At 49.0% G+C, this 15,511-nt stretch overlaps 2 protein-coding genes across 3 annotated transcripts in view; one reads left to right on the plus strand and one right to left on the minus strand.

Moving 5' to 3' along the window:
- LOC120839678 (DNA (cytosine-5)-methyltransferase 1-like) overlaps nucleotides 1–15,511 on the plus strand; it is a 77,413-nt gene that overhangs the window by 4,007 nt on the left and 57,895 nt on the right. The window lies entirely within an intron of this gene.
- Nucleotides 1,618–15,511, minus strand: part of LOC120839679 — a 35,750-nt gene continuing 21,856 nt past the window's right edge. The window contains exons 2-5 of one of the 2 annotated variants that reach the window (XM_040210003.2): nucleotides 10,540–10,626; nucleotides 6,827–6,885; nucleotides 2,089–3,846; nucleotides 1,618–2,003 (exon numbers count right to left, since the gene is read on the minus strand). In XM_040210003.2, the coding sequence (XP_040065937.1) occupies nucleotides 1,998–2,003; nucleotides 2,089–3,846; nucleotides 6,827–6,885; nucleotides 10,540–10,567 (1,851 nt within the window). In that variant the 5' untranslated portion in view covers nucleotides 10,568–10,626 and the 3' untranslated portion in view covers nucleotides 1,618–1,997. Of the gene's footprint in view, nucleotides 3,847–6,826; nucleotides 6,886–10,539; nucleotides 10,627–15,511 lie in introns of both variants that reach the window. The other variant, XM_040210002.2, reaches the window with a different exon arrangement.

Raw genomic sequence — 15,511 nt, forward strand, 5'->3', positions numbered from 1 at the left:
AACTTTGAGCATTTTGTGGTGCAAGGTTAATTTATGCACTGTCAAAATGCCCCTTAACGGTTCCTAGTGGATCCGGTATCATAGTGAAAGGAACTCCTTATGCAGGCACGGGTCAATCCCTTTTGAGCTTTGACGGTACTGGTTTAAATGGCAATTTAGCCAGTGTACAACTGCTAACCTGGAGTCTTCCACAATGTCTGTTATGTAGTGGCGATGACATGACCACATCTTGGTGCATTATATGTCCATACCAAAACCAGGAGGTGTGGGGATTGAAACAAGAATCCCTGACTTCTGTGAGAAAGCAAGTACTGCCAAAGCTAGTGCATGAGTGGAGTTGTAGGTGAAGTCAGGTCACAAGTGCTTGTGTTCTGCAGGCTGGGCAGGTTTGCTTTTACACAGTCTTAGCTAAGGTGATGTTTGTGGGCCCAGGAGACATAAGACTGAGCTTGAGCCATACATCAGTCTCGTTGATGTATAGCTGGTAACTCACATCAGAGAACAGTGTATTCAGAGTGGAGCAAGTCGAAGCGACCACAAGGAAACTATATGTGAGGTCACAGTTGGGGTAGGGCAGTGACACCTTCAACTTCTATTAACTTTTAGAATTACCACTCGTTTGTCTCGCCGTGTGGAACTATGATCTTCCTTGTCTGAATTGAGCACCTGAAGGTAATAGAAGGAGGCAAAGAACTAAGCTTAGGGACAGCTTCGTTCTTTAGTGTCCTCAAGTACACAATGGCAGCTTTTAGCTGAAACTTGGAACTTCGAAGACAATCTGAAAAGGCTCATTTTTTTTCTTGTGGAAACCTGTGAGGGTGTGAAGAGGAATCTGGCTAATGGCGAATTCCACTCTTTTCTTTTTTTACACTGTAAATCAATAAGAATGCTGGAACAGATTAGGCAGTTGTCTCATCTGTTCCAGAACATTGCTTGTATCATTTTTTAGATCACATTTATTAGATGTAATCCCTCCATCACATCACCTTCCCTTCTCTTGGCCTTGCTATTAGAATATAGACAGGCCACATTCTTAACTCTAATAAATTTCAGACAGAAGGAAGAGTATCAAGGTCTGAGCTCAGAATAGGATAGAATGTCTTAATGTCCTGTTAATATGGCTGTTCATTATGCCAAGCTATGTCACTGTGTTCAGCATTATTGCATCTGTAAACCAGATGTAACAACTTCATTCTCAACTACGCATGTGTGTGCTACACAAACTGAGCATATGTCTCGTTTAGCTGTTGACACAATATAAGAATGACTATTTATTTGTTAAGAAATTGTCTCATGCGTCCTTCGTGATAATATTGTGAACATGCCGTGACGGGTATGGCACAAACTACCTATACAGAATGCCTTGACTTTAATATCTGTCTTAAAATCCGAGATGTCCAGTTAAACTTTCTTTTATAATCCAAGTCTCTGTGACTGCAGTGATTTATTGTCCACCGGTGCAAAATGTCTTGGAAAATAGCAGGATGTAGCAGCAGTGAAGTTCGTGGAACAATGCGAGTTCTGTATAATAGTTAATATGACCATCAAGGCTCACTTGCAGTGGTATGCACAACGCATGAACCAGTGACTGCACACATGTGAAAAAGACACATCTTAAAAGATTGACTGGTCTTTTTTTTATTTTAGAAAAAACATGACACAGCAGTTTGTCCTTGGGCTGCATAAACATTGTGACCAAGCTTGTGTCTTTCCCTCTTGCATTTGTTCCCCCTCGCCACAAGAATCAACAGACACCAAAGAAGATCAACTAAAGAGTGAAACAATATGTTACGCACACAGCGTGCATTTATGAAGCCCTTATCCCACCTCCCACCCACCCTCTCCAGGCCGAGACTGCTCAAGTGGAGCTGCGAAGGCCTTGACAACCTTCATGATGACACACTAGTCAAAGCTGCTGATGATGGCTGACATTGTAAGAAATCTGACCTGCCTTAGACATCAGGCTCTGCGAGATGTATACCCGGATGATGGCGTCATCATTCCTAAGAGGAAAAAAAAAAAAACAAAAAAAAAACGATGTAGCTCTTTCTCTCAGAGAACCCTTCGGGTCTTGTAGAAGTCTCCCACCTTCTTGGGGTACTTGCTCTTCGTCTTGGTGCTCTCAAAGGAGTCGGCCCTGCTCTGTTCTCTGGCCTCTTCCTGGGGCCTGTACTTCTCCAGCTCGAGGAACTGGTTGTAGCCGCTCACGTAGTACTTGGGAGCATCCTCGCAAGACACTTGGTCCTCGTTCTTGCATACGAGCGACCTCTGGTCGAAAACGGTTCCGTTCGTGCAGAGGAAACGCATGTCCGTTTGCGCACAGATGTGGAACATGCGGCACCCGGTCTCGACGTCAGCGTAGTAACCGCCAACGGTCTTTCCTTGGCACGTAAAGGAAGTTAGGGGCAGTTCGACGGGGACTTCCTCAACGACAAACTCTTCTGGTTCTTGAGCCTCTTCCGTGGAGCTTTCTTGCTTTGCCTGAACGTCCCTGATGACCCTCTTGTTCGATTTAGCGGTTGCCCAGGGCTTCTTGTTCGCCAAGTAGGCCTTGGTCTTGTCGGTCTTGGCGAAGTGGACGTTTCGGAGGCACGAGAAGGTGTCCCTCTCGTCACACGTTCCGGTCTCCTGGTTGAAGGCAGTGCCTTCCTCGCAGAGCAGGCCGTAGTCAAGCAGCTTGCCCTTGCCGATCGGTACGCAGATGTGGAACAGCTGACAGTCCGTCTCTTGGTCGGCGTACACGCCACCGGCGAGCTTGTCTTGGCAGGTGAAGCTCGTCTGGGGAAGTCCGTCCTGTCTTCCAGGTGGAAGCACCACCTTCACTGGAATGGCCCTCCTTGTCCTGGTCGACTTGGGCTGCTCCTCCTCGTAGTCGTAGTACTCGTACTCGGACGTGACCGGCGCTACCGTGGTCGTAGTCGGGACGCCCGGTCGTCGGAGTTGGGGTCGCTGGGGCAGGCGGAAAGTACCAGGAGCGTTTGGTGTCGCGGCTGGCGCTGGCTGAGCCCCAGTGGCGGCGAGAGCGTTGAGTGGGAGCGGTGGGGGTCCGACGGGTGGGGTTCCGCCTCCGGACACTGGGTTGGCGGGCACCGCGGCTGGAAGGACGGCTGGAAGCACTGCTGGTTGCGGTGGTGCCGCAGAGAAGGCGTTGACGGGCTGGAGGGCTACGGGTGGGGTGGTCGGCTGGGCGGCTGGCGGGGTGAACGCTTGCGGTCCTCGGGCGATGGGGCTCCTGAATGCAGGTGGCCTGAAGGCGGGGGCCGGTGGCCGCTGGGTGGTCGTAGTCGTCGATGTGGTCGTCGTGGCGGGAATCCTGGAAGGCGCTTGCGGCCTGGCTCCTCTAGACGAGGACTGGAAGCGCCTGGAGTTGGAGGTCTGCTGCGTGCGTCTCCTGGGGGTCGGCGATGGAGCCGGAGGTGCCGTGGTCGTGTCGTACTCATCGTAGTCGGTCTCTACGGGTCGGACGGGACGTCGCCGCTTCTCGGGACGCTCATGGGCGGGCGTGATGGCGTTGAAGACGGGCGCGTCCACTCGGAAGCTGTCGTAGTAGTCCTTGTCGGTGTCAATGGTGCCCATGACGTTTTCGTAGAAGCGCTCGGCGAGGGCGCAGTAGACGCGGTCGCTGGGCGTGCACACTCGGGAGGACTGACTGAAGATGGTGCCGTTGGGGCAGGCGAAAGACATCTTGGACAGCTTGCCGTAGTGTCCTGGCACGCAGATGTGGTAGACCTGGCAGCCGGTTTCGGGGTCGGCGTAGTACTCGCCGGCCGACTTGTCCAGGCAGCTGAAGGACGTTTTGGGGATCTGGTGCACGTTGATGGTCTGTCTCCGGATCCGGGAGGCGCGCTGCGTGAAGGCAAATTTGGGACGTGTTCATTATCTTACGGTTCACAGCGGCACGTACGCGGTTATATATATATGTAAATGATGTCTTTCGTTTTGTTGTGCAATACTTCGTGGTTGTAACTCTGTGTGACGCTTTAGTTTCGCTCACGTGAAAGGTCACGGAAGCACCGCCTGCACCAGTGAGCTGCCATTGATACGCTTTGCAAACACATTGTTAGGGTTATATCAATTCTTGCACACACGAAAACACGTGGTAAGCTCTACTCCGTCTCACCTTTTGATCGACTGCAGAGGTTGCTACGAGCCATCGAAGCCAATACAATGTGCGAGTTTCACGGGCGAAGTACCACGTGATACTTTCACAGTGCTGGCTGGACTGAGGATGGCTTTCTAGCGCTCTCCACGGTCTATCGTACGACGTGCCATTAAGTATGTCAGACGGACTGACTTGAGGCTTGAAATTTCAACACGACAAATGCATTCCTGGTTAGAAATCATAGTGCCATAGTTTGTAGCCCAAATTTGTTTTCAAAAGTGTGAAATATAACTTTCTTTTTCCTACAAAATCTACGCCGAAATTTTCCTATTTTTTGGATGGGACAACACGTTTTCCAAGCCACGCAATAGGGAACTCGGCATGACATAACTCAGTAAAGTATCCGTCGGGTGGCGGCCTGCGAACGCCTCCTCGATGTGTTTATACGTTTGTCTCGCAACTCTTCAAATGCGCCAGTACACGAGGCCCGTGAATCGAACGACCCTTGGAAGCAAAGGGCGGCGCAGCACAGAAATTACCGGCCCTTGGGAGCGAATGGCGGCGGAGCGCCCGCTCGATGCTTGTGTCTTGCGCGTTTCTACAACAATGGTTGGCGGTACTTGGAAGCGTGAATTTTATCCAGTGACTCTTCCCGGAAGTGATGTATTTAACCGGTCGCCGAAGGTCGGATACATCATTCCCATATCCGTTAAGACCACCTAATGAATCCGAACAGCTGTACACGCTTTGGGGCACGAAGCGCGCGCACAATGTTCGACGGGGGACTGCGTTTACGAAACTACGCCTCCGGCAGCAGCGCTCAACCTGGCGGAGTGGATCATGGCCGGCCGCGCAGGTGGCCGCCGCAGTTTCGGAGCACATTCTGCTAAGGGTTTCGGATTTTCGAAACGTCCTTGTAAGGGCGTTGTGCTTGGTCTGCGACCACTTGCCGTCGACTTGGTTTGCCCCTCGAGCGACTCACCGTCGTCGTCGATTACCTGCTTTGTATGTCCTTGCGCGGACGGGCGATTTCCTGTTGTACTCGGCTCGGCTCCATTGTTATCGCGATTGAGCGGCGACAGTGATTTCGGTAGGTTTGATGGAAATAGAAGGGAGGGGCCTCGGAATGTTACGCATGGCACACCGTGGCGAGAGTGCAGCCGGTCGAAATCTGTTTTCGTATTGTTCCGGTTAATGGGAGTGAGAGGCGCGTGGGTTGAGGAACCTGGCATCTTTAATCCGTTTTATCCAAATATCAGTCGCAGAGGAGCCATCTCAGCCGGTCGAGCATCTTGTGCAAGAAGCGGTTGTCTACACTTGCCTGGCTCTTTCCCCAACTCTTCCTGCTTGTTATCTTGTAGCTATATGTACTGTCAAGACAGGGATACTTATCTTGGTCAAACGCTCTCAGTCGAATTCGTGCAAACCTCTGTTACCTGTCAAATCGAATAAAGGAACCCATACCTTATGTGCTTGACACACGATAGCAACAGCCCCAGGACGCCTTAATTCACGTACATCAAACGCGCGGCCCGCAGGCAACCGGCTACGAGTCCCGGTTCCCATGTCTCGAGCGCTAGACATGCATGCGCCATTTTGACCTCATCTCGTTGATTCCTTTTCGCTCGAAAGGTAGCTCTTCTCTTGTAACGTATTCATATAGTTTATACTGATCTGTGTTCATTTGCCCTTTGTTTCGCTTTATTTTTTTGCTTCTTAGGCTTTTGTAACGTATAACAATTCCGCGACAAGGCTGCAAGCGCGAGCTATTCATTGAAAGGTGCATCTCAGCTGCGGAAACTCTCAATCAGCAGGTGCAACCGCCAAAGATAAAGCTGCTCAAAAATGCCGCCTTAAAAAAAAAAAAAAAGTTGTCAGAAAACCAAGAACTGTTAAATTGATCGGTTGTTTTTGGGGACATATTGAGCTTGGTTAATTCCTGAGTGAATTGAGCGACGGGAAAGACAGTCTACTTGCTCTCTTGTTCTATTAAAAATGCCAGAACGATGGCGGAGCGATGTCATTTTAATTCTTGTTATCAAATCAGGTTAAGGGCCCAAAGTAGTCATATCAACAAATCAAATCTAAAGATGTCATTGGAAAAATTGCGTATTTACAAAAAGCATAGAGGCACGAGGTCTCTTTTCTTTAAAGGCCGACGACCAGACTCGAGATTCTGCAAGGCAGAAGAACCTCGTCTCCATGGAAGAGGAGGAAGAAGAGAGGGAAAAGTGGAAAGCGCGAACTGGTCGTCGGTCTTTGAAGTCTTTTCTGCACCGTCCCCCGTGTCTCACGTTGGCCCTCGACCTTTCCGGTGTGGGATATCTGGCCCCCACACTCAGATGAGTTCGACCACTGACGTACACGGTCCGCTTTGACACTTGAAGAAGAAGAAAATAGATGGTGCTATGGAGAATTTGGCAGCCTTGAGATGGCGCCGGCTACTCCACTTGAATTATGTGATCGGGTACTTTCGGTAACTGATTACGCCGTTGGGTTACTTTTCTGCTTACTTTCTGGTAACCCGTGTTTTTTTTTGTAAAAACGGGGGGCCATGACGACCTTCCGCTCACTTGAGTGGGAAGGTGTACGCAGTGGGACGAGAGAAATATAGGGAAAAAGAAGACAATGCAGCGCTCGTCCTGTCTTTTCCTTCTACCGGCCCTTGTCCTTTAGCGCCGCGTTTATTTCGATAAAAGTATAATTTGTTTTTAGGTTTCTTACCTCCTCGTCGACTTGGTTACCCAGCACGGTGACCAGTAGGGAGGCCACGACCAGGAGCCCTGCAATGACAACTTCGGCTCAATCGTTTGTTCACGAGTCATGGCTCTTGACGAGACCACTTCTCCTTCAAAGAAAAAAAAAAAAGTGTCGAACACAGGTTGGTGAGGCCCGTTGGATGGACTAAAACTCGAGCGGTTACGATTACGGTGACTGACTTGCAAAAAAGAAAAGCAGGGCGGGGCTTAGTCCCGCTTCTCGTTCCCTGATTGGTTCTTTGGCGTCCTTGTTGGCCCATTCCGCAATCTGATTGGCTGCAGAGTGACAATGAGATGCCTGCAGACAGTTTTTGTATGGACAATGTGGCAGGACCTTCATATACAAGGAAGAAACCAGCCTCAGATGGTGACTGCGTTATGTATAATCTATTAGCAGTGTGACCACGGCTCCTTAAGGCTTATTTGATGCATTAAGCTCAACTGGTTATGATTAGTTGGCTATCTTGTGGAAAGCTAAGAGCACGCCTTGGAGTGCACGGACAAAAAACAAAACAAAAGCAACTTGTATACGTGGCATCCCATGTCGCTCGTTCCGCATCACGGGGTAGTGAATGGTCAACTGCTGATTCACTTTGTTCTTATCTCTGTTGCTTTGAGAGAAACGCGTCTGAATGCCTTCACGTCGTACCATTGCCTCCTACCCAGCTAGCGTCAAAAGCGAAACAACGCCTCCGTGTGTAACTACGTACGCCCACCCCCGCGCCTCGGTATGAGTCACGTGTGAATTCTACCCCTCTCGGCCGGGTCTTCGTTTAAAGATTTATTCCGCGTGTCTCCTTGCTGAGCGATGTTCCTGTTCGGTGGGTCTCAATCTTCTTCGGCGAGGGATCGCCCGTAGTAATCCGTTCTCTGGCACACCTTGACCCTTCGAGGAGCGCGTCAACGTCAGTCGTACAACGCCGCTTAATTTGCCCATCTGCTATGTTGCCTGGAACATATACTATATCCCCACTCGGTCCCTTTGCCGCGTCCCGTTTTATTCTGTACGCTCTATATTCGCGTGGTGACGTCACAGGTGTGGAACGCTGCGGATCATCGCGCCCCTGGCGGTGGTATACGGCAGCAGAGCCGGAAGCGGCAGACGCCTGTTTATGACACCTCGCTCTGCAACCGAGCAGACGACAGAAGTTTCGGCAGGCAAAGGGGTTGTGACATCGCGACGCCGACGCCCTTTCGTCTGCCGTGTCGTCGCTTCTATGCACTGATCTCTATGACAATTGCTGGATCGCGTTTGCCCGCTCCGCGAATGCGGTCACTGGCGGCCATCTTTAGGTAGAGTTATATCACCTCTAGCCAATGTAAGCTGCTGCAGCCGCTATCATCCATCCATGGCAGATAGCGTTTTGGCAGGTGGGTTGGCAGGCTGCGGTCAAAATAGCGTGGGTGATATTGCGTGCTTGATTAAAATTATTTGACGAAACATGTTTTTGAAACCCGGCGTGAACAGTAGTCCGGTTTTTGAGGACCTGGTAAAAGTTTCACAAAATCGCAGCACCGGGAGAAAAGCAGCACAGCACGTATCGAAAGTCGCATCGAAAGCAGACGACGGTACGGAGTCTGCTTTTGATGCGAGCTGCGCTGCTTTCCCCCGGTGCTCCGCTTTCGTAGAACTTTTGCCGGGTCCTCAAAGATGAGGCTACCGTTCACGCCGGGTTTCAAGAGTCTGCTTCGTCGAACAACTTCAATCAAGCACGAAATGTCACCCACGGTACAGTGTACTAGATCTATGGCTATTTTTATGGCAGCCTGCCGCCATTGCGCTGTCCGCCATATTACTATGATGGCTAGAGATGATATAACTCTACCTAAAGATGGCCGCCAGTGACCGCATTCCGGTCCATAGGAGGAGCTGGTCAAACGCGATCCAGCAAATAGACATAGAGATCAGTGATTCTATGCGAAGCGCCAAGTTCGTCTGCTCCTTGCGCGGGGGTTGCGGTGACGTCACAACGCCGCGCTCTGATTGGCTCCGATGGAATGGATAGTGGGTAGACCTCAGTGCTAGCCGCCTCGAGGTAACGGGCATTGCGCGCAGAAAATTACGGAGAAATGGATTCATAGGGGCTGCGCAACCAGAAATCAGGGTCTTCTTCCAACGCTACATTGTTGTCTGCGCGTCCAACAAAGCCGGGTTGTTTGGCAATCTCGCGTACAAATCGCCCGTTACCTCCGACTGTCCAAACAAAGCCGGGAAACGCCCGAGTTATCACGCCCTGTTTTCCTCTCGACGCCGGCGATGCCCTTTTGTACACCGAGTACTTCAGCCCGACGGTCGAAAAGGTTTACGAAGAAAGAAAGAAAGAGCGACGCAGACGTAATCGACGCCGAGGAAAATCCGACAACAAAACATCATTCCTCTGGAATCTAGGCCAAGGCGGGGTGGACGCCGCGTGGACGCGTGGACAAAGAAAGCATAATATAACAGGAAGGGCTGAATAACAATAGTAACGCTGACGTGGACCAATTGTCGACCGTGAAGATGTTGCGGCGGTTTTCGGGCTCGGCTGGTCGACATGTTGTGTCTGTATGGGTAATTTTCACCCTTACTATCGACGCGTAAAGCGTGGAATTTCGGACAAAAGTGAACGAGAGGTCAGAGACTTTGGGCAGGACATTGTGACTGCTAGAGAACTTACGATTGCATGCTGAAATATTCTAAGTCGCGTGCATGGATTAAGCCTCGGTCCTTCGCTGTAGCGTGCCGGACATATAGATGTCTGGTTGGTTCAAGAAGGTTGTTTTGATTTGTTCGTTTTTCGTGCGACCAGATGCTACGTGCTTTTGTTGACCGCTACGTTCTGATTCTATTTCGTTGTAAACTCACCGTTTGCGATGACACACCATTCTTGTACTTTTTTACCTTACCCTAGATAACTTGGGAACTTTTCCTGGATTACTCCGGAAAGAGCCGAAATGGTCAGGGAGCTTTGAAATGCAGTTACGGTGTACAGATCTGGACATGATTTCGTTTCAGCACTGAACACGAAAGCAAGCATCTTCACGATTGCGAAATCAAAGGACTGGGAAGACTTAGAAACTGAACCAATCATACCAGTTTGATACCTTCTTGTGTTTTGTACCTTTTTACTGCTTTTTTTTTTTAAATCTAGTTTTCACATTGTACACACCTGGAAGTTCGCCATATTGCCCGCGTCTTCGGTGTCATGTTTATTTTTACTTATTTGTTACTTGCTTGATGTACGATCAACTAAGATGCGTCTTTGTTACGGCGAAACCGATTTGTTTCCGGAGTTTGCTAACGTTCCCCTCAAGGTCGACGTCTCTCGTAGTGTAGCTCTTTTCCTCTGGGTGTCGTCGATCTCGCCCTGTATACCTCGATGCCAGAAACTGTTTGCTATTCTATATGAAAGCATTTCTGCCTTTAATAACACTTCGTCGCACGCCCATGACCAAAGCCCGGCACAAGGCAACGAGACCGTGCTGGACGTGGAGCGCGTCATCGACTATCGGCAGATTATTTACGATGGCATGCGAACAGGCGCGGACAGAGCATGGGGCATCGTTATCGGAATCCGTAAACGATGTACCAAGTCCCCCCACGTGATCGTGCTTGTAGCGTCGGATTCGCTGGCATTTACAATGAAGCACAGTATGGTTTAGGACGGTTAGCTGTCCCATTCAAGCAGGAGGGCTCACCTGTGGTTCCTGCTAGCGTGACGGCCATGTTGGGATCGTCCGAGGTGGTGACACGGACCTTGTCGAGACGGATTCAAGGGAGCGTCTCTGCGAATGGATAAAGCAGAAGCAGGACGCCGTGCCGTTAGTTTGCGCTCGGGCTTCTGTTGAGGTGTTACTCTTAGCGAAGTGTTTCGCTGTAACGAATATTACGTCATTAAATTTTATAATTTATTTCACATGCCCCAAGGCAGAATATTAAAGAGTGCGAAAGGGATGTGAAATAATTAAAATTTTCGAGCAGGAACACATAAAAAAGAATACAAGCTCACAAAAATACACGGTCTGGTATGCAATCAACAGTGATATTAAGAATAGAAAACGAGGTGATGAGCATTATACTATCCCTGTGACAGCGAGTTAGGCAATTACGTCCCGTACAGCTCATTGATGCAATGTGTAATTGGCTTTTCTGGCAAAGGGGAGAAGAAAGTCATTTTCAGCCATTTGATGTGCGTGTGGTGAAGAAAACGAAAATGCATTAGTGTTACACTTAGTGACGCCTACCTTATGAAAGCGATCCAAGCGCGAGGGTAGGTACACATCATATGCCAGATGAAACACAATGTGTAGCACCACTTATCAAGTCCTTGGACTATAGTGCGAAATGATTTGATCCATGCAACTGAGAATTACAATATTAAATTTGCTCTATGAATGCGGCGTGAAATCAATCTGCCCTGAAATGGCGGGGTGATCTTGTCGAACGTTTACGTTTAGTTATGCATCACTTCGACTCTTCTTTGTGTGCCCTGATGTAAGCTCAACTACCTATATTTTCGGAATCACTTGCCCCTTACCCTTTTTGATATGTTATTTAGTGTCACGAAATTCAGAATAGTTATTGTGAAATCGGCTTGTGGAAATGATGCCAAAACCAACATTCAAATATACCCGCCCTTTTCATTGTCGTGACGTCATTGGAAGGCAGGCTTGCAGGTCGAGCGGGTAGTCATAAAATGAACTGTGCCGAGCATTTGTTTCGAGCCGCTGCGCGGGTGCTGGGGCGAGCTTCCGAAACGATCATTTGACACCGTGAAACTGCTTGTAATCGGTTTGGGAGCGAAATCTAGTTCAATAGAGGGAACCCCTGCCTTGCGCTGACGTCACTTTTTCAGTGTTGCCAGTAGAGACTTTCAGTTTGAAATGCACGATGAGGATCAAGATTGTAAACTCAATAACTTCGCAAAAGAAGATATATTGGTTCAATATTTCGGTTACTAACTCAGCAATGTATGTTGGTGTGTTTAGCAAATTTTCAGGCCAGTCGGGGACTACGAAGATAACTCCGGAATACCCCTTTAAAAAGGGACACTGACAGAGTATTTATACTCGCCAAGGTTTTTATTTGTACATGACATATGAGTGCCCAACTACCCAGAACACAATTTGCGGCTCGAAATTCGTTTTCTTTTCAGCCCGAAAACGGCTTGTCGACGATTGTCCGGTTTCAGTCGCGCTCACTCTTTTCCATGGTCGCGTGGCGTTCAGCTTATGCGCACCAAATATATTCAAAGTCGTGGGTCATGCTAAGGCGTACAGTCAATATTAAAAGCAGAAAAAGAATGGGAATTACTGTCCATGTGCAGAGCGCGTTCCACTGCCCACTAAACAAAGATGGCCGCGCGCAGAAGGCGATTGTGGCCTATGCGGACCGCAAGTTCGTCTGCTTCCCGCGTAGGGGCCCCTTGACATCAGAACGCCGAGTTCTGATTGGAAGGATAGTGGGCTGTCTTGAAGTCTACCCACTATCCTTCCAATCGAGCCAATCAGGGCTGGACCTTCTGACGTCGCCAGAACCCATGTAAAAGAAGCAGGCGTACTTGAGCTCCGCGTAGGGCTGCAGTTCAGTTTAACCACTTGAAGAGTAGTTAGTAACCACTTCCGGGCACGTCGAGAGAACGCATTCACCGAATTCTTTTCATACGCGACCTGCCATCGCCAAAGCAATTGCCACTTGGGCGCCTTGATGACCATGTCACTGTGGTCACGCATTCACCCCGAGCGCTCTCTATACGGTCAGGAGGTTGCGCCATCGTTACCAGACGACGACGATGATGATGATGATAGCGCGATAAGGGCGACATTTGGTGCCCCGCGGTTCCTCATACGACCCGTTGTAGCGTAACACTGCGGCAGCTGAAAGGGTCCGAAGGCGCTATTGAAGCGGGGCCGCCTGCGCGGGTAAGGGAACCGATGGAGAGATAAGCTTGTTGTCCGTCATGAATAAGTGGCGGCGCGTGCGATCTAGTTCGGCTGGCGGTGGTGTTGGCCGTAACTCGAGAGATCGACTCCCTCGATGCCTCGTGAGATTAGCCCGGCCATAAAGCGCGCTTGGATGGCCCCGCGTGGCGCCGCTCGTTGCACTCGGGGCGCTGATATTGTGCACGCACGGCATCTTCACGGTGCCATGCGTGAAGACGACCTAAACCTCCGCTATCGAAATAATAATAAAAATCATTTATTCAACTTCTATCTTACAAAAATACGAAGAAACAATATGACATATGCGTACATCTGTCAATGGAGAACCCACGGGTGGATTTGATAATTGTCCATGGTTGTCTATCATACTACTTTGCCTGTCAGATAGCGCATTAGTGTTTTTTTCTTCTTCCGCTTCTCTTTACTTTTCCAGTTAGCGATATTTTAGGAAGTGGAGGTGACACATAGCAGCCGGCAACATTTGTGGTGTATTTAGTGTGCATAATACGGGTACAAGGCACGGGTGTATGTCTTGCATAACTTCAAATTGTAGTCCACTAATGAATCGGTGCTTTTCTTTTTTTTTTGTATGGGGCTTTTGTATGTTGGGATATGGGGCGTATGGGTGCATATTGTTTTTTCTTTTCTTTTTTTAATAGTGGCTTATTGAGGCGCTTCGACTGTCCTCCCTCGGATGCAGCACGATGCTGCGTGGCGAGTGTGCTGGGAAATACAACCAAAACAGGAGCAACAATGCAACGTATTGTGAGGCAGTGACGTTCGCGCGCTCGACGCTAGCATCATCGCCTTTCTTCCTGTCGAGGTTAGCGTAGAAATAATAAAAACACGAACAAATGATATAGGACTGCGACAAAGGCATACGTGAGCCACCTGGTCGGTTCAGTTCAGCACTGCACCGCCGAGATTGCCCCGTCTGGGGCGACGTTGCATTCTGTTGTCGGCAGCCGCGGCGGCAAGGACTTCCGGTAGCGTGCATAACTTCCGTTTATTTTTTATTTTATTTTATTAATATTTTTTTTTCTTGCGAACAGATACGTGCGGTAAATAAAAGAAAGAGGTAAGCGAAATGAGTATACTGGCCCTATGGTGCTGGCTTCTGTGCGAAGTGGTTCGCCAGCAAAGAAGCAATAAACGAAGCGGAAATCTATAGAAGAATTTGACCCCGAAGATTGACCTCGTGCTGGTTCGATTTCTTTCGCGGTTAGACCGTTGGCAACGCTGCGCGGCTGCCGCGGCAGATCTCGCTTCTGCATCGTCTGCTGACCCGCGAGGGCTTCTGGCAGGCCAAGATAATCTCAGTTGTTTTCTCTCCTTTGCTATGCTGCTGCGTTTTCTCTTTCAATTCATTCGGGATGATCGGCCAGAGATTAAGGCCCCCGGAACGACGGGGCCGACTTTATAAGTCTATTCGTAATCCTCGTGGAGCATCTACCGATGTGGTTATTTGATGCGGCGGTGTACGGCTCGGCCATGTCGTTTTGCCACGTGGCCCTTGTCTGCGTTCTGGAGCAGAGACCGTGGAATGGTTTTGCCGACTAAGCACTGCCCTCGACGAATACGTCTTCTGATGATTTTGATCCGTTGTGGCTTTCCATATGGGGCCTAATAGTAGACGTTGACTTCTGGAGGAAAAGGAAAGGGAAAGGGGGGGGGGAACTAAAGAGGTCGACCGTTATCATGGAGGCAAACTTGTACAGGTGCGTGCGGCGCGATCGGTAACTACCCTTGAACCGTTACGTGATGGTATTAAATTACACGGCACGGCCCTTGAAGGCTATACACTGCGAGTTATTCTGTCCTGGCGAAAGGTTGGACTGACCTTGCTGGGAAGCGCCGCGGAGAGACCTCAATTCAGCGGCTGTATTTATGGAAAACAGGAGGAAGAGCAGCCGCACGTTTGCGAGAGATGTTATCGGCGGTGGGCTCGTCTTCGGTCGGTGTACGAACGATCTGTCATGTCCGGAGTGATGAGGCTTATGGGCGGGACGTATAAATATGTGTCTGATGAAGTATTGTGTAAGTTTGCGTAGGATGGCACACTTTTTTGGTAGAACTATCTGAGAAAACTTTAGTAGAAGGGCAAACAACGAAGGCCAAAGGAGAAGTATCATAATCTTCTGCGGCCATTTGTATTTGTGCTTAAGCTTTGAAATGATGTGTCCACTAGTCTAACGCACCGTCTTTTTTTTTTTCTGATAATTTACAAAGGTAGATCATGAAGGTCAAACGTGATTCGTGGCCGCAATTAACCAGAAGCAATCCTTTGTTATTGCTGTTTTTTTATATATCTTTTTTTTCTGACACGTTAACTTTAATTGCTTCACCGGTCACACGAGATATCCTACCGCACTCTAAACTCAGATGCTACAGCTCTTTTTTTTTTTTTTTACTTGTTTTCGTTTTTGGCCTAAAGAAAGTAACACTTTTGAGGATATTGCGCGTACAAATCAGGAATAAAAAAGTCCCCGGTTTTGCCCGAAACTTTATTTTGGCCTCACCTGGCAAAACTACGAAAGCTACAGCCGCATTGAGCCAGTAAGAGCTACAGGACGCTCTTGTTGCCCAGTTATCTATCCTTAGCAGGTTGTAAATTTGCAATATTTGCCCAGTTAGGCATAAATAATGCATCTTTGCGCGCGTACCGCACTTTGGTTTTGAAGGTTAACCACTCCATGCTCCGATATATTAAGGTGCGAGTAAAAGCAAA

The sequence above is a fragment of the Ixodes scapularis genome, unplaced genomic scaffold, assembly GCF_016920785.2.
Source record: "Ixodes scapularis isolate PalLabHiFi unplaced genomic scaffold, ASM1692078v2 PGA_scaffold8__174_contigs__length_109621045, whole genome shotgun sequence".
In the NCBI taxonomy this organism is placed as follows: Eukaryota; Metazoa; Arthropoda; class Arachnida; order Ixodida; family Ixodidae; genus Ixodes; species Ixodes scapularis.